The sequence below is a fragment of the Lolium perenne genome, chromosome 7 (assembly GCF_019359855.2).
Source record: "Lolium perenne isolate Kyuss_39 chromosome 7, Kyuss_2.0, whole genome shotgun sequence".
NCBI classification, from domain to species: domain Eukaryota; kingdom Viridiplantae; phylum Streptophyta; class Magnoliopsida; order Poales; family Poaceae; genus Lolium; species Lolium perenne.
The window spans coordinates 78,213,621-78,241,335 of record NC_067250.2 but is presented as its reverse complement, the minus strand read 5'-3'; the positions used below and the strand labels follow the sequence as shown (position 1 = coordinate 78,241,335).

The following is a 27,715-nucleotide window of genomic DNA, read 5'->3' as shown; positions in this document are numbered from 1 at the left end:
GTAAAAGCTTGCATAGTAATTTAGCTTGCCTTGGTAGTTCTCAAACTGTTCCTCTTCCTCCTCCTGGTAGCAACCTTCTTCTTCGGCGTACTCTCCGGTGCTACCGTCTAAATTTGAATACGAGTATAATTACTCACTAATTCAATGGCCATTCCACACATCACCAATAAACACACAAACTACTCTATGCACACACATAATTAAACTAGGGTGTATGGGTTGTGGGATTTAAATAAAATTTGTATTCTATATGTACAATATAGTTTCCATAGGGTTCTTGAGAAATAATTTCCTCTCATTGAAATCTTCTTAAGATTTAATTTCTCCAACCATCATGGATGAACTCATCTTGACCTAAGTCAAATGTTCATCATCATCATTATTTGGGAGAATGATTTAAATGAGGTGGATCACCTCATACCATTTAAATAACTCTACCTTTGGTTTAAATCTCAAGTAATTCATATAAGAGAGTTTGGGACCAGGGGTCCAAACATCCCACGAATTCATGTGAGACAAGTTTAAATGAAGTGTAATACTTCACACAATTTAATTCTAATAGTTTTGGATAATATCAACTAGTTAAACTAGTCAAAATATCCATTCATTCAACCATGGCATGATCATGCAAAGTGACCACACCATTTTATTGCATAAACAATTAGTGTAAGTCAAATGTGAGCTATTAGAGTTGGAATTAACCTAATATATATTTTGGTTGATTTTTAATAATTATTTGAATAGGGAAAAGTCCCTGTCTTGTTATTTTTGTCAAATTAATTCTACAAAGAAATTGACCATGAGGCCAGTGGCATTGGATAGAGAATTTCAGTGGCTTTCTAACCATATCAAATTCACTAAATTTGGTTTAGCCAATTTGAAACTATTTAATTTCAAAGTTGGTGCAGTATTGGATTGTTTGGAAAATGTTTAAAACGAATTTGAATTAAACAGGCCGGCGGGAAACCAACGTGGGCCGAAACTGTTTAAACAGAGAAAAACGGCCCAGCAGCGCATCCAGTGCGCGCGGGCCTGCTGACAGGTGGGGTCCGCCTGTCGGCCTCCGTTAAAACCCGAAACGGTGCAGGCGACGTGGAGCGTAGGATTAGAGGGTAGATCGACGGCTCGAGCCATCGTCTTCTCCGGCGAGAAAGGGTTGCGGGCACGGCGGCGCTAGGGGGTGGGAGAGCTAACCAGGGCTCCCGCGGTGGCTGGCAGTGTGCGTGATGTCGATGTGGACGACGGCGAAGCTCCTGGCACCGGCGGCGTCTCCTGGATCGGCTCCAATCGACGGCGGCGAGGTGCGGTACTGGCGGGCTCCGATCTTCAAATTGGAGCAGCTCCGGCAACAATCGAGTGAGTGGTTGGGTGGAGGAGAAGCAGTGGAGGATGGTGAACGAGATGGTGTGCTCAACTTCGTCCAGGGAACGCGGTATTTATAGATGGCCAAGGGTGCGGCGTGGCCGTGATGAAGTCGACCGAGGTGCGGCGATTCCGGCGAGGTGTTGGGCTAGGCCAGGGTGCTACGGTGTTCTCCTCGTCCAGGCGAATCTGTAGGTGGCGATGGCGCGGTCGGGCGGCGTCTGTGGGCGAGGCATTGCTTCCGTGTCTGCCGTGCTGGTCGCGGGATCGCGTCGTCGTCTCCGGCGGCGGCGGGCACGGGTCGTGTCTGGGCGCGTGTCTGGCGACGTCCAGGTGGCGAGTGCGTGCTCAACGGCTAGTCAGGGAGGCCAGGGCGTGCTCGTGGTGATGGCGCGGCGCGTGGCCAGTGTGTGCCCGTGGCGCGCACACGCGCGACGTGGGCGGCGTCCAGGGCGCCATGGACGCGTGCTGGTCTCGGCGTTGTCGAGCTCCTCCTCGACCAGGGCTGGGCTAGGGTGGCGTAGGAGAGGCGGTGGCATGCTGTGGCGCAGGGGCCAGGGTTGGGGAAGCAAGGGGAGAGGGGGTGGTGCGGCATGGCCGGCATGTGGCCGGCATGGCCATGCCATGCTTGCTCTCTCTCCCTCCTTAGCTCCACTATGTTGCATTTAGGGTTAGAGGGGGCAGGGGAACCATTTGGTGCAAGTTGGGGTAGGTTAGTTTTAGTAGATCACTATTTGCTATAGTGTATGAATAGGGTTCAAATTTGGAAAATACAAAAATATCCAAAATGGAAATAATTCAAAAGGTGAAAGTTTGTGATATGTGAAGGTTGAGATAAGTTGTAATTGACCAGAGATGAATTGAGGTGGTGGTGGAAAAATTAGATTTCAAGATTTGGCCAAAATGGCTAAGTGGAGATTGTTGATCTTAATATAAAGTTGCAACTTTGGATGAGCATAGCTAGGGATCAAAGATGAATTTGGCAGGGTGGTCTTCATCAAAGTTGTTCACCTTGATGTTGACTTTGAAATGGTGCAAAGAGTTAGCAAAGAATGGTTTGGGAAAATTGAATTGCAGGGGCTCAAAGTGGTGATCAGACTAAAATTGGCAGATTTGGTCATCATCACATGTGAGTGGGAAAAGTGTTTGAAATTCATTTGAATTGTGCAACCCTGGTTCCAAAAGTTGTAATAAGTGTTTAATAACATTATTCAACTAATGGTGAAGACCAAATAGGTCCAGGGTCAAAATTTATAAAAATGCCATAGGGCATATGTGAGGGTTTTTAGGGTTTTGCATTTTATGGATTTTCTCCTTCTTTGATTTTATTTGGTTGGTGATCTTCACATGACCACTCTAGGATTTTAGAGCACATCTAAAAACAAGTAATAACAATCATCATGGCATATCACTCAATTGCACAAGTCCTATGCATGGTACTATATGCAAAAGAAAAGTTTTTGTTGGTTTGAAATTTTGCTTTCTGGAATTCTCTAACTTTCTTTTTATTGAAATTTGGGGTGTTACAGGGGCGCAGCCCAAGATCATGCTTTTGATGAACTAAAGAGATTGTTAACTTCTGCACCGTTGCTTGCACTTCCTGATTTCAATAAGCAATTTGAGATTGAATGTGATGCTAGTGGTATTGGAATTGGTGGTGTGTTGATCCAAGAGGGTCGCCCAATTGCATATTTTTCTGGGAAACTTTCTGGTGCTAAGTTGAACTATCCTATATATGATAAAGAATTGTATACTTTAATTAGAGTTCTTGAGGTTTGGCAACATTACTTGTGGCCAAAAGAATTTATCATACATTCTGATCATGAAGCTTTAAAATACCTGAAAGCTCAATCTACTTTGCATAAGCGTCTTGCTAAGTGGGTTGAGTTCATTGAGTCTTTTCCATACATTATTAAGCATAAGAAGGGAAAAGATAATATTGTTGCTGATGCTCTTTATAGGAAGAATATGCTATTAACTCAACTTGATGTTAAAATTCCTGATTTAGAGATACTATGTGATTTGTATGCTACTGTTCATGATTTTGCTGAACCATATCGCTTGTGTGCTATTGGTAAAGCATGGGAAAATATCACATACATGATGGGTTCTTGTTTAGAGCTAACAAACTATGTGTTCCAGAATCGTCTGTGTGTTTGCTCTTATTGCAGGAATCTCATGCTGGAGGTTTGATGGGTCACTTTGGGTGTGAGAAGACGCTACTCATGCTAGCTGACCACTTTTATTGGCCAAAGATGAGGCGGGATGTGGACAGATATGTGAAGAGATGCATTACTTGCAACAAGTCCAAGTCCAAGCTGAAGCCTCACGGTTTGTATACTCCTTTACCGGCACCTACTACACCTTGGGAAGACATTAGTATGGATTTTCTGTTGGGTTTGCCGCGTACTAAAAGAGGCCATGATTCTATATTTGTGGTAGTGGATAGATTCTCTAGGATGTCACATTTTATTGCCTGCCACAAGAGCGACGATGCGTCGCATATTGCTAACCTGTTTTTCAGGGAGATTGTACGTCTACATGGAGTCCCGAAGACTATTGTTTCTGATCGTGATGTGAAGTTTATGAGCTATTTCTGGAAGACACTTTGGAGAAAGCTGGGGACGAAGCTACTTTTCAGCACTACTTGTCATCCCCAAACTGATGGTCAAACTAAAGTGGTGAGTAGAACATTGTCACAACTGTTGAGATCCATGATCAAGAAGAACCTGAAGTAGTGGGAAGATTGTTTGCCGCATGTGGAGTTTGCTTACAGCAGGGCGGTACATTCTACCACAGAGCTGTGTCCCTTTGAGGTGGTGTATGGTTTCAAACCCATTACTCCACTGGATTTGTTGCCTCTACCCATACATGAGAGAGTCAATATGAAGGCATCCAAGAGGGCAAATTTTGTGCGAAAGATTCATGTGAAGACTAAAGAGTTGATAGAGAAGAAAGGCAAGAGCAATGCTACTCGGATGAACAAGAAGCGCAAGGAAATATTGTTCAAGCCTGGTGATATTGTCTGGGTACATTTTCGCAAGGATAGGTTCCCGAAGCTGCGGAAGTCCAAGTTGCTTCCTCGTGGTGCTGGTCCTTACAAAGTACTTGCCAAGATCAATGATAATGCATACTCTATAGATCTTCCAATTGATGAGTTTGGTGTCAGCAATTCTTTCAATGTGGATGATTTGACACCATATGATGGAGAAGACCTTGGAGCGTCGAGGTCGACACCTTTTGAAGGGGGGGGGGGGAGATGGTGAGGACATCCCTACCACACTGGTACCTCCATCATTACAGGATGAAGACAATGCTGCTGTGAAGCTCAAGTCCAATGAAGTCAGGATTGGACCAATGACACGAGCTCGTGCGAAGCTACTTAAGCAACAGGTGAACTTGTTCCTATGTGATACTTTGATCGATGAGAAATTTATACTGCCTAAGTCGTATTACTTATGTATGATCAGGTATGAAGAGGAAACAAGCATCGCACGAGGAGGAGAGGAGCAGCTGGACGAGAAGATGGACGTGAAGCTGGACATGGAGCTGGACATGAAGACATCCCATGGACGCGCGAGGGAGGAGCGGGAGGCATGCGCGAGAGGAGGAAATGCAGTCCAGGCCGGTGCCAGGTCCGGTCAGACCGGCCGTGCCGCCGGACCACCCGGTCACAGCCCCGGTCTGACCGGCTGCCACGCCGGATCCGTCCGGTCCAAACCAGACGAGACGCTTGTGCCAGCCGGGCACTATCCAGTATGCCCGGCACCGTCGCCCGGTCACCACCCGGCGTCAGGCCCGGTTTGAACCGGACTGGCCCGGTCCCAGGCTCGGTCGACCGGCCCCCAGGCCGGCCGTGTCTGAGTCTGTCTCGACAAGATCTATTCTGGGCCGGTTATTTTTGTATCTTTTCGACCTGAGGTCGTCCTGAACCCCTATATAAGTGCCAGGACGCCCCCAAATTAGGTTTAGACCACGTTTAAGATAAACCCTAGTTCATAGTTGATTGCTTTGCAACTCTATTGAATCCCTACACCATATTGCATTGATTTGGTGTAGATCCTGAAAAAGTCTTGTGTAATCTGCTGTTCCATTGGGGATTAGACGGTTGCAACTTACCGCTTCGTGGTCGGCGGCTACGTGCGCAAGTGTGTGGAGTTGCAAATATCTTGCAGGGTTGAGAGCTATTGCATTGGCGACAGGGACCAATCGAGAGATCTCGTTGCGTCATACAAGTTATCATCCACTTCAACATCGTGTATCTCCGCTGTGTTCATTCCATGATCATCATCACCACCGTTGCTTACTAAGAAGATCGGACACCCCTTATCATCTAGCCTTCTGCAGCCACATATTGACTAGTGCTATTAAGTGGTATACCCCATGGTCATCGATATGAGCTTCATGAATCCCTCTTATCCCCCTTATTCAGGTGTCAAAGCATCGATACGGTAATGTCACTTATCGTCGTTCGCTTTACCACACTTCAAAGACTAGTTCCCTCTCAAGACCAATAGGTAGCATTACATGGTGCACAACATGTAATAACAAGTGAGAAAACCAACACACATTAATACTTAAAACCATAGATCATCTTAGATTCATCCCATATTCATGCTAGGGTTTTTCCATGTCCCCAAGAACTAATAAGACTACTCACACATGGAGACAATCAAGAACATCATCATAATCTTGTGGAATGAATTAAAAGAATGAAACGAATTCGAATACAAATCCACAATAGCAATCAAGATTACAACTATGGTTGGAGGATGATGATGATGATGGAGGTGCAGCGGTTGATGATGATGAAGGGGATGATGCCTTGTCCTCTGAGGATCCACGTGGCAGCTCGGATCTTGTCTTCTCCAAAGTTCCATCTTGAGATCTCATCTGGGGCGGTGTTTCTCGGTTTCGCGGAGCTGTGTGTGTCTGATCTCCGATCCGTCTGCGGGAGGTGAAAGTATTTGACGAGGCGGTGCTCCTAGTGACAAGGGACTAACTTGTCAATGCCTACAAGTTGTAGACTTGGGTTTCACGGAAGTAGATGGCAAGTAGATCTCGAAGGTTTCAGCAAAAAAGGTGCTCGACTACTAAAAACTAGGGTTGAGTTGACAATGAGATTGATCCTTTCTTCAACCGGATCTTCGGGTATCTCTTTTCTTGTGATGTATGGCACATAAACCTGCATCCAAGGGACTTGCACCATCATAACTTCGTGTGGTTCTTCCTCGTCTCCCGATATATTTGCCTCTGACTCCACTGGAGCCCCCGAGTATTTTTTTGGGTTTCTCCTATTTTTTCGGCTGCTTCGGTATTTTCTTCGGCTTGGTGGACCTCTCATTTATCTCCTCCCAAAATACGGCAGGTGGTATCGGCAGGAACTGCGACCCGATGTTCGCCAAAACGTGGGCTTCATCGTTGTTGAGTCTGCTGATATGGTTAACTTCGCAACCGTCAAAGAGTTTTTCGAGTTCATTGTAGATTTCCTTGTATGCTACTAACTGAGAGTCGCCAAAGATTTTAAGGCGAGTAGCACCGCACGCCTTTGCCATCTTCATTCCATGTATAAGTGCTTCATATTCTGCCTCGTTGTTGGACGCGTTAAGGAACGTCATCCGCAATATGTCACTACAAGAAATGTGTTAACTAATGACCTTCTGACAATGACCACTGATATATTAGTCATAACTCTACGACCATTTTGCAGCAATTGGTCGTAGGCCGTATGAGAGGGTCCAAACCCTAATTTCCTACGACCTTTCTAGTTAGGAAGGTCATAATTGTTTGAGAGGAATTGGTCATGTTGAAAATGATATGGCCCATGACCTTAATTCTGGCCGCTGACGACCAATTTTGATGGTCATACGATAGGTAAGGTTTTTAGCTCTGATGACTAGACTGACACTTCACCACTCTTGCCTACGTGTCAGTAGTTAGGTGTCATTTTCGCTTATGTGTCACTTACTGACAGGGGGACCCACTGGCAGGAAGAGCACCAATTTAACTAATCTGAGCCCACGTTGACTGGGCCAGGTCCTATCCAGCCTGTTGGGTTTATTGGGCCAGATCCTACCCAGCCTATTGGGTTTAGTTCGAATGGGCCTGTGGCCAATCCAGCACCAACTGAGCCCGATTGGCCCAGTCCAGTACCGAATGGAACTCTACATAATAGAGTTTGGCAAATATGGAGGGTCGCAAGTCACCGGATTTCTTGTAGTGTGTACTTCATTTTGTCGCCTTGGGGTGATACGAGTATTACGCCTGCTCCGGCTCCCTCCAATCTTTGGACCCGTTGAAATTCATGGTCCAAGTACTCGATAAATCTGGAGGTCCCGTGTTTTGCAACTCCATCCACTCTGCGACTTTATTGCTTTTTCTTTTTTCATAGGTGATGTCTCGAGGGGAAAGCTCTTTTCCAAGTAGTCAATTATCCAGTCCTCGGGATCTTGCAAACCATCGAACTTTTTATAGCCATATGGTAATTTGAAACCAGAGGGGACCCGCGTTCTGCGAACTCGTCGAGTAAAGCAAGGGAGTCCGCACATATCTTCTTCTTTAATTTCTGGCGAGTGTCGCCTGGATCTATTTTCACGTGCCCTATCGACTCGAGCTTGTGCCTCTATATCTCTTGCCTCCTCCGTTCGTAGAGGGTCTCGCGCCGCCGTGGCTAGTCGAGGACTATTTCGCCTTGGTGCCCCTGCAGGTTGTGGTGTGCTTGAGCTCGCGAATGCTGTTCCCATGACTCCAACTCCTGCCATGGCCATCTGATATAGTGCTTCTCTTGGGTCTCCCGCAAGTGGCCTTGATGCTAGTATATAAGCTTGAGTCGCCATATACCTAGCTTCATGTGTTTTGGGGATGATATTCCCTCTTGGATCTATCGACATGAAGGACATGTCGAGGCTCTGGATCAGGTGCTCCCGCTCATGCTCTGGTATATGCGCCAAACGAGACATTCCTCTTGCGCGTGATGCTCTGTGGTTATCTCCCGAAGTTCCTGATTGACGGCTTAACTCAGCTCTTCGCGCACTTGACGCAGAGGCCGCAGCTCTTCGCTTTTCAATTTCAATTCTCTGTTTTTCGAGTTCCCGTCTAGTACGAGTGAGTTTATATTGATACGCTTGCAGTTCTTCCACCGTGGCCGCAGTGGTCATCGGCTCTGTGCCGTTCATAGCTCTTGAAGCTCTGTCCCAAGCTGCTTGTGGAAGTTGCAACTTCTGGCGAGGTGTGCTCCCGACGTATTTATTTCCCAATCCTCGAGTGAGATCGGCGGGATCGATGTATGGATTTCCCAAATCATCGAAAGCTTCTGACACTTCATCCTCCTGGCGACTCGATTCTCCAATTGCATAGACTTGATGATATATTGCAGCTATGTTTTCCTCAGGGTTGGTGACACCGTCGTATAGATCGGCGAAGACCCCCCGAACGGAAGTAGATCTCTCGATGAAATCGAAGTTGCCGATGCTCTCTGAGTCGCTGCTCAGATCTGAGTCTGCATACGACCCGAAGGACATGTTGCCGAATATGTCGGCGAGTTTTCCGCTTGAAGCGGGCTTCATGAAGCTTGGCGGCGAGATCTCTTCGTCGCCTGACTCGAATGATGATGATGATCCCGAGAAATCGGAATCGACCGCTGACGGACCCAAAGGATTCAGTACCGCGAGACGACGCGACCCCTCTTTCCCGACGCGGAAGTGGAAATTCCCGAACGTCATCTCCATTGGCTCCTCCAGCTACGCACATGCATCCATACGGGCGGGAGGGTGAGGAACAAAATCAACGAGACCACTTTTGATCTGTTTACCTCCGTTCATCGCGTTGCTTGCTACCGATGAAGTTTATGATGTTGTCAAAGATGTTGACGATGCCATCGAGATCAGCTCCTTGTCGCCTCTAATCCCCACAGACGGCGCCAATTGACAAGAGATTAACTTGTCAATGCCTACAAGTTGTAGACTTGGATTTCGCGGAAGTAGAGGGCAAGTAGATCTCGAAGGTTTCAGCCGAAAAGGTGCTCGACTGCTAAAAACTAGGATTAAGTTGACAATGAGATTGATCCTTTCTTTGTCCCTCAACTCCCCCTTATATAGAAGGCGGAGCCGAAGGTTTCGTATTACACAAGTTACAAACACCGGGAGACTCTTTGAGTTCGTCCCGTAAAGTTACAAGTCTCTATTCCTAATCTATCTCTACTTGCCATAGTCGATGCTTTAATGGGCTTTCGGGCTTCATAAACTTCGGGTCGTGGGCCTTTAGTAAACCCCGGGTACCATCTTCGGCAGGCCTATCTGGGATGCCTATGTCACCTGGAAGGTGGTACGGGCGGACGGTACGGCGGGCCTTGCCCATACCGATACCCGTTAAAGCTCCTGGAAGCTATCCTCGCGTTGTCCTTTCGCCCAAGCGCATTATTAAGTGAAAAAATGATTTCTATCACGTGAAAATGCCAGAAAATGACAGTTTTCATTGATATTTCATTATTGACTTATTATTTCGATGCTTGCTACTTGCTTCTTATGCCTCTTTTCTTGTGCCCATTTATCTTATTGTTGAACCTCTAATATTTGTCTTGTGCTACTATGTTATGTGTGGTTGGTGACATTTGTGAGACTATGTTATTGGAGTGGTAAAGACTGTCATTTTCTAAGTGCTATTATCATCGTCTATATGGTATGATCTATAAACTTCTAGTCTTTACCTATCTTGTCTCTAGTTTGTGCAAGCTATATGATATTGTCTACCTTGTCTTTCTTGCACAAATGCATAATGTATAAAAGATAGGGGGAGTGTTGGTCCTCTATGCATTTGCTTAGTATTCATTGCAAATCATATGTTGCATACATCTAGGGGGAGCTCACCTCCTTTACTATCTTATTTCATATGCCTATCATAATATCTTTGCAAATCTCTATGTTGTCATCAGACACCAAAAAGGGGGAGATTGAAAGGGCATTTTCCTCTTAAGATGATTTTGTGTGTTTATTATCAACATAGAGATATTTTAACCGTGTGCTTATGTATCATAGATTTTTTTTGATAAGCTTGTCATGGTAGCCGACCCCTAAAAAGTGAAACGGACAAGAGAGATGCATTGCAGCTTTGTGGTGAAATGTCTTCAATCCACAAGAAACATTCAGGGGTTGGTTGGGAAGAGTGGTGGAGAAGATCCACAACAAATGTATGAAGCAGAAGGTTTCAGTCAGGAGACTCCGGCCATGCACACCGGAGACTCCGGACTAGTCTCCGGATCGATAAGATCTCGAGGACCAGCAAGTGTGCCTCACCCACAGTATGGGGGGGCGGACTCTAGTCCGGAGACTTTAACAAAGTCTCCAGCCCTAGCACTCCGGTGACTCCGGTCTACCCAGGCCGGAGACTCCGGACAAGTGTCTAGCCCTTCTATTTTGAAGAGCTGGCCCAAGTGCCTCAGCCACAGTATAGGGGTCCGGAGACTCCACCTGATACTACACCGAAGACTCTGACCTAGTCCGGAGACTCCGGACTTTACCCCGGAGACTCCGTCCCTAATTCTTCTGCTTCAACTCTCTCTCCACCATTGCTCCAAAGCTCAAAAATCCAAGATCTCCCTCCCTAGCCATTCAATCTTGTTGATCTCTTGGGAATCAAGGGAGGAACCCTAGATCTACAGTTTCACCAAAGGGATTTGAGTATCCCACTTGTTTGTAGGAGTTCCATGTTGTGAAACCCTAGCTTTGTGAGAAGTCTCCCTCGGAGCTTGCTTTGTGTTGTAAAAGCTCCGTGGTTGGTTGTTGGGAGCCTCCAATTGAGTTGTGGATGTGTGCCCCAACCTTTGTGTAAAGGTGACGATTGCGACCTTAAGGCAACCGTTTAATAGAGCGTGAGCTAGGTCTTTGTGGCGTTGCTCACCAGAGAATAGGGTGAGGCCTTCGTGGCGTTGGTTGGCCTTCGTGGCACCACACCCCTCCAAACATACACGTACTTTCCTTTATAAGGAAGGAACTACAAGAATCATACCCTCGTGTCTCCGCATGCTCCACCTCGGTTGCCTCTATCCTTTTACCACACTTTACTACTTGTATCTTGTATTGTGTATTGTTGCTTGCATCTTGTCATATAGGTAAATTCACATAGTTGCATATCTAGAGAATTTACCTTTGTGTCAAGCCTAAATTGAAAAAGAATTAAAATTTGATATATCACCTACTCAACCCCCCCCCCCCCCCCCTAGGTGATATACGATCCTTTCAATTGATGTTGTAGTTTTAGTGTGGCAATCGATCAACGGAGAACTATTTGTTTTTCTTTGAAGCTTTAAAATGTTTTTTTATGTTTAGCAAAATATGGTGAAAGACGAGAAATTGTTGGCTTGGTAGATTGAGTTTACCGATGCTGAGCTCGCCCACCCGTTTTTAAACACAGTTCAAAAAATTCAGATGGGTGAGTGAACCAATGAGGCAACTGGTTCACTGGTTTGCTTGTTGGACCATCAATTCATCCGGTTCAATGATGATAAAAAAACCATTATTCTTAATTATAATTTAAGCAAATTTTGGAGAAAAAAAACCATTAAAGGTTCTATCTCCGTTTCAGTTCATAGTGTCTGCGCGTATTTCTAGGTTATTAATTTAGCAAACATAATATCAATTGTACAACATAAAAATTATATCATTAAAAAGTAGAACATTTAAGCTTTCTAATGATATATGTTTTTTAATATCTATCTTTTATTATCATAGTCAACTTTACATCATAGAGATACGGGCAAGAACTATGAACCGGAACAGAGGGAGTATATAGAGTATATTTTAATATGTAATAAAAAAACACGGTGAGTTCAAGTGATATTGGAAGGGTTTTTTTTGCGAATAAGTGATATTGGAAGTTGTGTGGTGCAATTTCTTACTAGCTGATGAAGATCGTTTTGCAAAAAAAAAAAAAAAAAAAAAAAAAAAAAGCTGATGAAGATCGTGAGTTTGATTTATCTGGCGGTACCTTTTTTTTCCTGGTTTTTTGCTATTTGAACCGTTGCCTCTTAAAAAAACCGATGAGGCGATCTGTTTAAGTTTTTTTTTTTGGTCGAACAACAAAATCGGTTCGGTGTTTTAAACTAATGGTTTTAAAGTGTAGGGTAAGTATTTGGACTAAACAAGTTGCTATCCGCTGAAAAACTCATGAGAGAGCTACACGGCCATCTTTTAGTCGAAGATTGCATACAACAAATTGGTGGCCTCGCCGGCATATATATAAATCTTTTATGGCAAGCTTAAATCTTGTGAAACGCTCGAAGGAAGAAGCGGCCTAGCCTAGGAGAGTTAGGCGACGCCGGAGACGAGGCCGCAGATGCGGTTGACGACGGGGACGTAGGCGGCGCCCAGGGGGAGGCTGGAGAACACGTCGACGACGCACCTCTCGCCGACCTGTGCCAGCACCGCGCAGCACTCCTTGCTGATGTGCACGCCGCCCAGTAGGATCGTCCGCAGGACGTCGCGCGCGCACGGCTGCGTCGTGTCCATCACCGACTTCCAGCAGTCGAGTGCGACCTCGCTGCCGCCGCCGCTGACGTGCACAGGGGCCTCCGCCGCATCTGCCTCCGTCGACGCTGCCGCGTACCCGACGGCGACAAGGAGGAGGCCAAGGCAGAGGAGCGAGTAGGAGAAACGCGCCATTGCTGCGTGCGACACGGTGTGACAGGCTAATTGCACGTAGGCCACCTGCGCAATGTTCTTGTGCCGTGCTAGCAGGGACAGTATTTGTAGCGGCGAGGTCTCAGTACCGTTACTTGTGCCTCGCTTGGAGATTAAATCGGCCACGTAACGCTGTTGTTAGTGCTAATTACTGCTAAGACTCCGTTACCTCCTTTTGAACGTGTGTCTTTACCTACGGTATGGCCATTGATGGCTTCCCAGGAAACATATATGGTTCCAGTGCCTACAGTTTTTCCTGGCTCTTTTCTTCTTAACAGAAATGCTTACCCAGCGTTGTAGTAGTTTCAAAACTTACACTTCTAGTTTCAGAGAAAAACTCCACTTTTGTAGGAACTTGTAGCAGTGCGACAGACGACAGTGCCCTCGTCAGCGACATAGGGCTTGTTTGGATTGCAGCCAAGCCTTGCCCAACCAATTTTTTGGTCGTTGACTACTACCGCCGGATCCGTTTGGATCAGCGCCAGAGTTCCCGAACCACGCCAATATTTTGGTCCCTCCGTTCAGCTTCTACGCCAGCGCGTTGGCGAGATCCTGGCGGCGAAATCCTGCGCCAAATTATTGGCGTGCCAATTTTGGCGGGGCTAGCCGGGGCATGATCCAAACAGCCCCATAATTTCCACCGTCACAACCACTTACATGCTACCAGCTTCTTCGTCCAGCGTAAGGCTTGGAATTGTTGCAATATGTTATATATGTGTGTTAGAAGATGTGTTAGACAAAGAAAAACGAAATAATATAGCAGTAGCATCAGCAAAAATCAACAGGAATATAGAACAGGTATACTATAACCTTCAATATATACTCCACATCATTGCGTGCATTTTTATTCTAAAGGCCTGCTGCAACTTGGATGCACTCTTATTAAGCAGGCAAGAGATTAACCAAACAAAACAAACACTCTAAACTACTTACATTGTATACCAGGAAAGAAACAACCTACAGAGCTACAGAATCTAGACTAATCATCTCGGCAACCTCTGCGCACGATTCCACAGCAGAAATTCACGGATGTATGTTGCACTCCCTTATGAACGCTTGGTCAAAATTGACATACTTGGACCAGTATTTGCGGTATTTTGGCAATCCAACCTCGAGCCAAGGTTTTAGATTCCCATTGTAGTGTACAACAGCTGCCTGCTCGATATCCTTTGGGTTGAGGTTCGGCTTGTATCCTAGGCCCAGCAGATGCCATGAGCGATGGAGAGGGCAGGTGTGGTTCCAGAATGTCACCAGACCAGCAGGGAGTGTTCCTAACTTCCACAGCAGTCTATGTTCATTCTGCAGAAATGAGATACACGATCTTGGTGAACTATATGGTAATACCAGCACAGAATAGTGAAATCAGACTGAATGTTTGCGTATGATACTACAACTTGAAGGCAGTCAATACTTCAAACATTAAGGGTCAATAGTAAGTTTTTAAAGCTCATACCGCTTTAAAAAGATGTAGTTACTCTTTACATGCTGAAAATCTTGAGGCTCATACGAACCATAAGGGTGAGAACAATTTCACTTTAACCATTATTTAAAAGCTTATGGATATTCACCTGTTCTTGCCAGTAGTGGTACACATTTGTAATATTCTGCTTTCTCCACTCGGACAAATCAAACATGTTCATGCCATATGCCCAGCCACATGCACGTCGATCAAACTTCTTGGCTATAAGAGGATTTGAGAAGTTAAGGTACCTATCAAACCTATGGAAAACCTCCCCACAGGTTTGGACAGCACCATTAACCTTGCCTTTCAGATCCATCGACCAAAGTGGACTCAAGTCTTGCTGGACTACAATATCATCATCGACAAATAACACCTTGTTAAGTCTTGGGAAGATCTCAGGAAGATAAAACCTCAGATGATTAAGAATTGACAGGTACTTGGGGTTCCGGAACTTGGGATTTTTATCAGGTTTATTCTCCGGCGTATTAAAGTAGTAACTGATCATGAAATGGGACTCCAGTTGCTTCAGGACTGGACTGTAGCTCGAATTTAGCCATGTAAACTCTTCAATTTTCTGAACCTGAATAGCAGCTTTATCTGGGGGATTCGCCAAGAACCACATCCTCATTGCAGCATAATTGAGCTTATCTGTCACAATATGGAAGACATGGTTTGCTGGTTTCTGCATTGATATTGGGGTTACTATGTTAGTACTTGATACATATTAAATGAATATGTTTTTTTCTTAAAATGCTCACTGCACCATAAGTTGTTGCAATGATTCATAAACACCTAATATGTGCTCCCTTAGGAACCATGCACTGTACCTTAGCATGTACAAGAGTTGAATTCACAACCACAGCGGCTGCGAGTACATTGTCTGAAAATAATGCATAATGATGTAGTTTCGGATCTTCCAATTTCTCTTCATATGGAAAATGCTTAACGCTGGAACTGGATGAATAGTACTCATTTGTAAGCCGCAGTGCAAGACAATGAAGCCTTTTTGGTAGAGCTTTAGCTGCTATCTGTGCTACATAGTTAGCCTCTTGCTTTTTAGCCTCGAGCTGGTTCTCTGTCGAGTGGAGGTCTGTTTGAAGCTTATCGATAGCAGCCGCACAGTTGTCATGAACTTGTTTGATCTTGGTTAATATTGATTCCATCGCTCTAATTTTTTCATGAACACTGTAGGCAATAGAAATGAGTTAAATAGTTAAGAGCTAACCACTTCCAATAAAAGAGTAACCAAACAGCAGGTATGCATCATCACTGTAAACGCCAAGGGTGAAGAACTTTGTAATACGAATAAAGAAAAAGTACTTCTTTGGTAACTTCCTATCGACGGTTGCACCACTCAGTGCTTGCTGGATATCCCTGGTCCTTCTTCTGAGATCCTTTACAAATCCATGATTGCCTCTAGAAGGTAGAAATCGATTGTATCTTCTCGCTCTTTTCAACTGGTCCTTCATAACAAGTATTGTATTATCCGGAGACGCTGTGGAATAACTAGTATTACTGCTAGTTAGCAATGCACCAGTTTTTTTCTCAGATGATCTGTCATCAGTAATTTCCTGGAAAATCAAATCGGTATTGGTTAAATCATTACTTACTCCTAAAAGAAAAACAATCACTGACAGCCTGTGTAAAATACAAGCCACAGTTCAATTCTATAATTATACGCAAAGCTGGATATACAAAGCTTCTCTGAAAAAGGAAAGCATTTACCTCAACAAATACAAAATAGATGCACAAAAAAAAACTGGTTATAAAATGGAAATATAGCAAACATAAGATCCACTAAGAAAAGAAACAAACATTATTTCGAGGACTAGTCGGAATGAAGTTTTGAACATTGCAAGCTGCCAGCATAGCAACAGCAGCAAACTAAATGTTAACCTAGGATGAATCTGTTAGTTGCAAAACGCAAACATCCATGCATCAATACTCCTAGATTGGAACCTATAATCATGGATTTTGTCTGTTCACACATATCAGAATCATTGTTGTACAGGTTTAACAGCTACGGAGTATATGTTTTGCTCCTTGAAGTGGAATGTAAGTAAACCTGAACACAAGACAGTCCATTCACCTTATCCGATGGGACATTACGGTATCCAGCATTGTGCATTCCACGAACTTTGTTATCTCGTGCTGCACCAACATTGCTTACGCCACTCTGCTCTCTGTGCTGAGCACCTTCTTCCAAAGAACTAAGCCCATCATCAACGCGCTTTCTCTTACTTGAATCATATGATGCCTGCTTCGTGTCATCTATGCCGCGCGCTCTGCTGTCCTTACTGCCCCCAGATTCACCTGATATATCTATACTACTCCCCGTGACAACTTGCAGAATTCCACCATCCTGTCCCAGCTGACTGCCCTGAACACCCGCAATAGCCGTGCCCTCCCTTTTCACGCTTGCATCAGATGCAACTGTCCGTACAGGATCCTTCAGCGCACCTAATTCGTCCTTAGGAAAACATTCAGAACAACAATCTTCAGACTGCAACCGTAGAGAATCATTTCGGAAGGAAAAGAACTGCAAATGGACGCATATCTGGTTGAACTCACCTGCCGTAGAGAACGTAGACGCTTCCCAGCCTCATTCCGAGCAATCTACGAAAAGGCAAACACGCAAGACCGCAAGGTTCAGTTAACCTCCGAAAGCCTGTCTGAAACATACAGAATGAGTTCCCGAATGCGGCCATACCAAATTGGAGGGATCGCGACCGAAGGCGCTCCCAGTCACTGCGAAGAACACCACGATCACAAACACGCTTCAGGGAGGGACTTGGTAGGAAATCTGCTGCGAACGCAGGGGTGGGGGGCAAGAGACGTACGGGCGGGGCCGGAGAAGGCGGAGATGGGCGCGCCGCTGTAGAGTGCGAGGGGCGCGAGCACCGATACGAGGAGCAGCGCCAGCACCGCGTCCCGCGTCCTGCATTTCCGCCGCCACCGCCGCGCCGCGGCCATGGCCGCCGTCAATCGTCTCCGGCAACGTGATGATTCAGAGCCGCCGCTTCTGAGTGTGAGCGTTCGGTTCAGACTTTCTCTACGGTTCTAGCCCAGGCCCGTCAGGTCAGGCAGGATCGGCCTTGCGAGGGGAGCGTGTGACGTAGGTTCAGGTGTTGCTTTTTTCTTTTCATTTGTTTCGCTGATCCTCGCCTGAATTTTATAAACCATGTCCGATGGTTCGTCCAAATTCAAATGTACCTATGGACTGAAGTCGTGTCTAGATATATTTGAATTTAGACAAACTTTTGACATCAAAAGATGGATAGAGGTAGTACAAAATTACGTGCTACTTAAAGATTAAAATAGACTTTTTGGAGAACCAATCCGAGATTGGGTGGTTAGGAGGGTGGTCCCTCAGCCCACTAAAATTTAAATCCCATGTTAAATATGACTATTTTTGATAATTCAATGGTGTGACTTGAATATTAAGATAATCAGATATATTGGTCTAAATATGACTATTTTGATGTATTTAAACAATACTACAGTTTCTCAAAATATCTCGGTGTTAAATAGTTTGTTGTGTTTGTCTATGGCTAAATATGTGCTAGTCGCATTTGAACTACTAATACTTCATTATCACTCAAAACGTGTTATTTCTGAAATATTGGAAAAACAACACCAAACCTCTTTTTTGAAACTAAAGTATTGCTAGCCCAATCGTTTAGATACTACGATTTTGTAATACTTTAGTTTTCAAAACACTAAGATGCCAAACGGGAGCCTAAGGCTCCTTTTGAGAGATTCGATTAATTAAAATCAAAATATTTCATAAATAAAGTATTTCAATGCCTTGGCATGGAATGCAGTGTTAGAAAATATTTGAGTTTAGGAAAAAAGAGAGGTCGGTATTGAAGTTTATAGGATAACACAGTTTTGTAGAACGCTCAAGTTTTTTTAAAACCATGGTATTCATTGGACCCAAACACCTTGAAGTATTTAATACTTTAGTATTTTTAAAAATTAAGTATTAACTAAATACTTTTATAATATTTTGATGTCAAACGGTTCTGAGACTTTAGAAAATCTGAACAACTTTGCAATATCCCAAAATACCTAATTTCTGAATGGTAAATAAAAAATAATGAAAATAGTACTTTGTTTGTTCTATTGTAATATGTTTTAGATATTCTATATGGACTAGATACATACTAAAATGAGTGAACATCTACACTAAAATGTGTCTATAGATACATGCACTTAAAAAAACCTAAAACGTCTTATAATAGTGAACATAGAGAGTATTAATTCTACCTTGTCTTGACTGATTTTTCTGAAGAATTTTAAAAAAATTCCAAGACTTTTGAGTGGATATAGGCGCGACTAGAGAGGGGGTGGTGAATAGGAGCTATGTCAATTCTAATCATTTTTAAGTTTTAGGCGTACCGGAAGCAAAGGTGATGACTTTATACTAGCATGATGTAATGCAATGAAACAATAGGAACAAGTAACGAGCAAGTGTAAGGGAAGCAAGACAACCGGGCGGGCGGTAGCAGAGACGAGACGAGACGCGATGTATTTATCGCAGTTTCTCCCACAAAAGAGAGTACATCTGTGTTGAGGAGGTGTGGACCACTAAGGTTCCAACAGCCATGAAGGCTTCACCTTATTCCTCGTGAAAACCCCACAAGGAGTCTTCACCTCTCCACTATCAAGGTCGTTCGAGGCGGCAGTTCCTTCACACAAGGTTGGGGCGAGCTCCACAACAGCCGAAGGCTCCCAACACCCTAAGAAACTAGTACAACACCAAGCTAGTCTCCATATGGGCTTCATGGTGTGCAGTTGCCGTGTGAGTTGGCAATCTCTGCGGTGTAATTTTTCTTCAGTTTTTTTTAAAGGGAAGGCCCTTGGCCCAGCTTTATAAATAAAGAACACGAACATAGTAGCGGTACAAACTCACACACAAACTAAAAGTCTGATGCCTTAGTCATTACAAACCACAAATATCCAGTCTCGAAACGAAAAGAAGACTACAGACGAAGCTAGAGACGTCGGCCGGAGGAGGGTGCAAGGTACGGGTGCCGTATGAGCCGATCATCCTCCATCGCCGTCGCGTAGCCGCCGCTGGAGCCTCCTAACCTCGTCCAGTGCCGCGTCCAGCAGCGGTAAGTCCCTCGGTCTGACCAGAACCCTCCAGCTCTGCATATGAATAGACATTTTGAAGAACGCGTCAGCAGGGTTGTTGATCAGGGATCCCTCAATAGCTAGCTTATTGCGTATGTTCCAAAGGGCCCAGCATTGGGCCGCAAAGGTGTACCAAGCTAACCTACGGAGACGACCCGTAAGGCCATTCACAATGGCCATGAAATCCGCGGCCCCTGCCGGGTTCCAGGAGCAGTGCAGGAGTTCCCTAATTCCTGCCCACATGAATTTTGCTAGGTGATAGTTGAAGAAAATGTGATCGCATGTTTCCCATTCCCCACAAAGGGCACAGCTGCCGTCAGAGGGCCCCCGCATCTTGACCAGCTGATCCCCTGCTGGCAGCCTGCCGCGTATGAGCTGCCAGAGGAAGACTCGGATCTTTGGCGGTACCTTGGTGCGCCAGACCTCCTTGAAGTGGGCGATGGCCCCGCCCTGGGACAGCTTACAGTACATGGAGTTAGTGGAGTATTCCCCGGAAGGTTCCAACGCCCAACGGACCTCGTCCTCACCAGGAAAGATTGGAGTGAGGTCGAAGATCCTGCAAAGGTTCTCCCATTCCACCGTCTCCGCAAGACCGAAGGAGCGTCTGAATCTGATATGCCAGCCATCGTTGTCGCGGACCCCTTCCACAGTGGCGAAGTGGTTGTCGCAACAAGCGAAAAGGCGGGGAAAGGTTAGACGCAAGGGCCCCGAGCCCGTCCACCAGTCAAGCCAGAAATAGGTACGCTTCCCATTGCGCACCTTGTGCTTGGCTCCCATCTTGAAATACCATTTGATCTTCTGAATGGCATTCCAAAACTGCGATCCCTTAGTAGGCACCGCAGGGGAGAACAAGTCGTGGTTGCCCAGGTATTTGGCCTTCAGCAGGTCTGCCCACAGCCCCTCGCTGTTTTGGTAGATCTTCCAGATCCATTTGAGCATGAGAGCAATATTCATGAATTTAGTGTTGAGGATTCCCAATCCTCCAAACGCCTTTGGCTTGCACACCGTAGCCCAGTTAACCATGTGGTACTTGCGCTTGGGTCCCACTCCTTCCCAGAAGAAGCGGGAACGATGTCGGTTCATGGTCCCATGGGTCGCGTCGTGCAGGAGGTAGAGACCCATTGCAAACAACGGCAAGCTGGAGAGGCAAGAGTTGGTTAGCTCGAGTCTCCCCGCGGAGGCGAGAAAAAGCCCTTGCCAGGGCTCAACCCTGTGACCCACCTTGTCCGTGAGGAAATTCCAGTCTGCCACAGATAGTGGCTTGTCACTCACCGGGAGGCCAAGATATTTGAACGGCAAGCTCCCTAGCTTGCAGTTCAGGGCGTCAGCAAACTTCTGACGTTCCTGGTCAGTGACCCATGTCACGACCACCTCGCTCTTTGCGAAGTTGATCTTGAGACCTGACATGTTCTCGAAGCAGAGTAGCAGGAGTTTGAGGTTAGCCACTCCGACATCCGAGGGTTCCAGTAGTATCAGGGTGTCGTCTGCATACTGAAGATGGGTGACACCACCCGGAATCAGGTGTGGCACGACCCCCTGGATGTGCCCAGACTCGCTAGCCCTGGCAATAATGGCCGCTAAGGAGTCCACCATGAAGTCAAAGAGAATCGGCGATAGAGGATCTCCTTGACGCACTCCCCGTGCATTCCGGAAATAATCCCCAATGACACCGTTGACATTAACTGCAGTTTGTCCTCCCGAGACCAACTGCATCAAGCGATGTACGATCATAGGGGAAAAACCTTTGCAGTGGAGCACCTCCCTCAGGAAACTCCAACTGACACGATCAAAAGCTTTCTCGAAGTCCAATTTGAGGAGGAGCCCCTTCAGTTTTTTAACTCTGAGCTCATGAGCAATCTCGTGGAGAGCCAGCACACCCTCGTGCAGGCTCCGATCCTTGATGAACGCCGTCTGGCTACGATCGATGGTTCTAAGCGCGACGGGGGCGAGACGGGTGGCATAGGCTTTAGCAAAGAATTTAAAGATAACATTGATAAGGGCGATAGGCCTAAACTGCTTGATGTTGTCGGCGCCCTGAGATTTAGGGATGAGGGAGATAACTCCATAGTTATGGCGCGCAACGTCGATCCTCCCAAGGACAAAATCATTAAGCATCTGAAGGATAGGAGCCTTATGGGTTCCCCAGAACCTCTTAAAGAAGAGCACAGGGAGGCCGTCAGGATCTGGTGCCGAGTCAGGTTTCATGCCAGCCAGGACCTCGTCCAGCTCCTCCCCCGTGAAGGTGAGCTCGAGAGCCATGTTCTCTTCCTCGCCTATCCTATGGGTCTCCGGCCAGAGGTTAGGTGCCAGGGAGAAGACCCTCTCCTCCCCCACCGTTCCCATCAGACCATGGTAGAACTGGTAGACATGGCCCATCATGTCTTCCTGGGTAGTAAGTTCCCCCTCCTCCGTGATGAGTCTGGGGATCATACATTTCCTTCGCCTCCCGTTGGCAAAGGCGTGGAAGTAGGCTGTGCAGGAGTCACCCTTCAGGGTCCACTATAGCCTACTCCACTGACGCCAGTACTCCTCTTCCATACCATCCAGGTTGACAACTTGGTCCTCGAGAAAATATCGAAGGGCCCAACCGTCGTCGTCGAGCCCCATCGAGTCCGCTGTCCTATCCAGCTCCTGGATCTGGGAAATGAGGTCATCCCTTGCCTGACGCTGCAACTTGCCAAGATTCGCACCCCACCCTCGGAGATGCTGTCTAAGGCATCTGGCAATGCATTGCCAGAGGTCGACACTGCAGCGATGCCCTAGCGCAAGGATGCAGTGCTCAATCTTCCCTTTGACCATGTGGTCAAACCCGGCCACCCGAAGCCACCACGATTGGAAAGTGAATCTAGAAGGCCTTCTGACCCCATTCTCCCCATCGTCAAGGAGGAGGGGGTTGTGGTCAGAGCCGACCCTCGTGACGGCCAAGAGCGAGCAGAGCGGGAAGACCAGCTCCCACGACGGGGAGACGAACACCCTGTCCAGAACGGATCGAACCGGAGAGAGTTGCTTGTTGGTCCAGGTAAACCTTGCACCAGTCCGGTTAAGCTCCCTCAGGGCAAGGCCAGCAATCATGTCATTAAACTGGCGCACCCTAGGCCAATTAATGTTGTAATTGTTCTTGTCCTGCGCTCCCCTGATGAGGTTGAAGTCGCCTCCCATGATAAGAGGGTGCTGGCAGGCTTCAACCTCCGACACCAGCTCATCTAGGAACTCCCTAGTTCTGGAGTGGTCCGCTGGGCCGTAGACAAGAATACAAGTCCAGACGAGCCTCTTGCAGCGATGGTAAATGTCAGCGCTTATGAAGAAGCTCCCTTTCCTCCAGGTCCCTACCTCGAAGCACTCATCCCGGAATCCAAGCAGCATCCCCCCGGATTGGCCGATGGCCAGCACCCAGTTCCAATTGAACTGACCGCCCTGCTCAAGACTTCGAAGCTCGACGGCTGAGAAGTAATGTCTAACCGTCTCTTGAAGACCAAGGATGTCAATTCTTTCCTGTTGCATGTAGTCGCGGAGTTGGGTGCGACGCTGATACGTCCAGTTTGCATCACTATTTTATATCATAATTTGCTGTTATTCATTGATATATTTCATATTTGGACATAATACTTATGTTATTTCATCTATTTTGCATGTTTTATGATTATTGGAGGATCGAGCACCGGAGCCAGGATTCTGCTGGAAAAAGCGCCGTCAGAATGCAATATTTCGGAAGATCAACAGTTGATGGAAATTATATCAAAAATCCTATTTTTCCAGATGACGAAGGGAGCCAGAAGGGGGAGCCGAGGGGACCCGAGGTGGGCCCACCCCATAGGCCGGCGCGGCCCAAGGCCTGGCCGCGCCGCCCTGTGAGGAGGGGGCCCACAGCCCCCTCTCGCCTCCTTTTCTTCGTGAACGCCTTCGTCCCGAAAACCTAAGCTCCAAAGGGTACCTCGCGAAGAGTTACAGCCGCCTCTGCGGGGCGGAGAACACCAGAGAGAAAAGAGCTCTCCGGCGGGCTGAGATCCGCCGGGGAAATTCCCTCCCAGAGGGGGAAATCGACGCCATCGTCACCGTCATCGAACCGGACATCATCTCCATCACCATCATCATCATCTTCATCATCATCACCGCCGTCTCCACCGCTATACATCGTCACCGCTGTAGCAATTTGGGTTTGATCTTGATTGTTTGATAGGGGAAACTCTCCCGGTGTTGATTTCTACTTGTTATTGATGCTATTGAGTGAAACCGTTGAACCAAGGTTTATGTTCAGATTGTTATTCATCATCATATCACCTCTGATCATATTCCATATGATGTCTCGTGAGTAGTTCGTTTAGTTCTTGAGGACATGGGTGAAGTCTAAATGTTAGTAGTGAAGTATGGTTGAGTAATATTCAATGTTATGATATTTAAGTTGTGGTATTATTCTTCTAGTGGTGTCGTGTGAACGTCGACTACACGACACTTCACCTTTATGGGCCTAGGGGAATGCATCTTGTACTCGTTTGCCAATTGCGGGGTTGCTGGAGTGACAGAAACCTAAACCCCGTTGGTATATCGATGCAGGAGGGATAGCAGGATCTCAGAGTTTAAGGCTGTGGTTAGATTTATCTTAATTACTTTCTTGTAGTTGCGGATGCTTGCAAGGGGTATAATCACAAGTATGTATTAGTCCTAGGAAGGGCGGTACATTAGCACAGGTTCACCCACACAACACTTATCAAAACAATGAAGATTAATTAGCCGTATGTAGCGAAAGCACTAGACTAAAATCCCGTGTGTCCTCGAGAACGTTTGGTCATTATAAGTAAACAAACCGGCTTGTCCTTTGTGCTAAAAAGGATTGGGCCACTCGCTGCAATTGTTACTCTCGCATTTTACTTACTCGTACTTTATTCATCTGCTACATCAAAACCCCCTGAATACTTGTCTGTGAGCATTTACAGTGAATCCTTCATCGAAACTGCTTGTCAACACCTTCTGCTCCTCGTTGGGATCGACATTCTTACTTATCGAAGATACTACGATACACCCCCTATACTTGTGGGTCATCAAGACTATTTTCTGGCGCCGTTGCCGGGGAGTGAAGCGCTATTGGTAAGTGGAATTGGTAAGGGAAACTTCTACTGTTTGTGCTGATTTTATTTCTGCCTGCTGCCATCATTCATTATGGAGAGATCTTCTCTTGAGTTTTTATTTGGAAAATCTGCTACTACTACAAAGGTAGTGGATGAGGCGCCAGGTGAGGAAGAGATACCATACAAAATACCTATGAAAATTATTGAACGTGTAGTGGATAACCGTTATACAGGGGATGGAACTGTCCACCCTGGAGATCATTTGCTGTTCTTACATGAATTATGAGGTCTATTCAAGTGTGCAGGTATTGCTATGGATGAAGTGAGGAAGAAACTATTCTCTATATCGCTGTCTGGTAAAGCGGCGCATTGGTATAAATTACTGGATAATGGGGATTCTCTTGAATGGAATGATATTGTGCCCCGGTTTTATTCTAAGTTCTATCCTCCAAGTGAAATTGATAAGGATCGGAATCGCATATATAATTTTTGGCCTCATGATGGAGAGAGTATTGCCCAAGCGTGGGGGAGATTGAAGTCTTTAATGCTCAAATGCCCCATTCATGAGCTTCCTGGTAATGTTATTATTGATAATTTCTATGCAAGACTTTCTTTTGAAGACAAGACCTTGCTGGATACTTCTTGTTCTGGATCATTCACGCGCAACAAAGAAGAGTTTAAAAGGGACCTTCTCAATCGGATCCAGGAAAATACTGAAGGATGGGAGAACGACAAAGATAGAGAATCAGGTATAAATTATGATTATAAATGCATTGAAGCTTTTATGGATACTGATAAATTTCGTAATATGAGTGCTACTTATGGTCTTGATTCTCAAGTTGCTGCAAATCTTTATAAAGCTTTTGCCTCTCATTATGAATTGCCTAAGAAGAATTTTGATAAGTATCATGAACCGTATAAAGATAAAATTGATTCATCTATTAATAAATGTGTTGTAGTTGAAACTGTTGATCATGTTATTCCTGAAGCTTATATTGAAAAAACTCCTTTCCCTGCTAAAATGAAGGAGTACTCTGTTATAAATAGTGCGGTTCATAAAAGTGAAAAGAAACCTATAGAACCTGAAGAACAAATAAAAGTTGAACCTGCTGTTGCAATAGTTAAAGATCTTGTGACTGAAAATGTGGAGGATGGTCATATTATTTTCTGTGAAGATGCTTCTAATATTGTTTCACATCCTAATAAGTCCAAGCAAGCTAGTGTTCCTATGCTATCTGTTAGAATTGGTGATCATTGTTATTATGGATTATGTGATATTGGTGCAAGTATTAGTGCTATTCCTTATGAGCTTTACACGGAGATTATGCACGAAATTGGTTCTTGTGAACTTGAAGATATTGATGTGGTTATTCGGCTGGCTAATAGAGAAACTATTTCTCCAATTGGTATTGTTCGAGATGTGGAAGTTCTATGCGGTAAGATTAAATATCCTGCTGACTTTTTGGTACTTGGTTCTGCTGCTAGTAAATATTGTCCTATCATTTTTGGTAGACCTTTTCTAAATACTTGTGGAGCTATTATAGATTGCAAGAAAGAGAAAATTTTGACTAAATTTGCTGGTGAATCTTATGAGTTTAACTTCTCTAAATTTACCAAAACTCCTTATAAAGCTGATTTGCCTAATAATGATTTTAAAGTTGAACAGTGTGCATCTATTGTTCTTGCTCCTAATAATCCTTTGCAGCAACATTTGGAGAATAGTGAGAGTGAAGTTTTTAGGGAAGAAAGAGATGAGCTTGATGAAATTTTCCTTCGTCAACCTATTCTTAAGCATGATTTACCGGTAGAAGATCTGGGTACAACACCACCACCAAAGGAAGATCCTGTCTTTGATTTAAAACCATTGCCTGATAATCTTAAATATGCTCATATTGATGATAAGAAAATATATCCTGTTATTATTAGTTCTAAGCTTACAGAGTTTGAAGAAGAAAGGTTATTGGAAATATTAAAGAAACACCGAGGTGCTATTGGCTACACTCTTGATGACTTGAAGGGGATTTCTCCCTCTATTTGCCAACACGCCATTAATATGGAAGATGATGCCAAGCCTGTTGTTGAACCTCAGCGTCGTCTAATTCCTAAGATGAAGGATGTGGTAAGAAATGAGGTATTAAGACTTCTTGAAGCTGGTATTATATATCCTATTGCTGATAGTAGATGGGTTAGTCCTGTGCATTGTGTTCCTAAGAAAGGAGGAATGACTGTTGTGCCTAATGATAATGATGAGTTCATACCTCAAAGAGTAGTTGTAGGGTATAGAATGTGCATTGATTATCGTAAAGTTAATAAGGTTACTAAAAAAGATCATTACCCTTTGCCTTTTATTGATCAAATGTTAGAAAGGTTATCTAAAAATACTCACTTTTGCTTTCTTGATGGTTATTCTGGGTTTTCACAAATTGCTGTTAAAACTAAGGATCAAGAGAAAACCACTTTTACTTGTCCCTATGGAACTTATGCTTATAGACGTATGCCTTTTGGTTTATGTAATGCCCCTACTACTTTTCAAAGATGCATGTCTGCTATTTTTCATGGCTTTTGCGAGAGTATTGTAGAGGTATTCATGGATGATTTTTCTGTCTATGGGAATTCTTTTGATAATTGCTTGCGGAACCTTGATAAAGTTTTGCAGAGATGTGAAGAAACTAACCTTGTTCTTAATTGGGAGAAATGTCACTTTATGGTTAATGAAGGAATTGTATTGGGACATAAAATTTCCGAGAGAGGTATTGAAGTTGATAGAGCTAAAGTTGAAGCAATTGAGAAGATGCCCTATCCTAGGGATGTTAAAGGTATTCGTAGTGTTCTTGGTCATGCTGGGTTTTATAGGAGGTTTATTAAAGACTTCTCCAAGATTTCAAAGCCTCTTACTAATCTTCTTCAAAAAGATGTACCTTTTTTTTTGATGATGATTGTAAGGAAGCTTTTGAAACTCTAAAGAAAGCCTTAACAACTGCTCCTATAGTTGAACCTCCTGATTGGAACTTACCATT

General features: G+C 45.0%; 1 protein-coding gene across 1 annotated transcript; it reads right to left on the bottom strand.

Annotated features, from left to right (window-relative positions):
• Window positions 1–13,822: 13,822 nt before the first annotated feature.
• LOC127316948 (probable galacturonosyltransferase 4) lies at window positions 13,823–17,564 on the bottom strand. The gene is made up of 8 exons (XM_051347429.1): window positions 17,337–17,564; window positions 17,207–17,244; window positions 17,068–17,112; window positions 16,586–16,966; window positions 15,817–16,067; window positions 15,324–15,681; window positions 14,603–15,178; window positions 13,823–14,333 (listed from the first exon to the last, which is right to left on the bottom strand). The coding sequence occupies exons 1-8, from the start codon at window positions 17,467–17,469 to the stop codon at window positions 14,058–14,060; spliced, it is 2,058 nt and encodes a 685-aa protein (XP_051203389.1). The 5' UTR covers window positions 17,470–17,564; the 3' UTR covers window positions 13,823–14,057.
• Window positions 17,565–27,715: the final 10,151 nt, after the last annotated feature.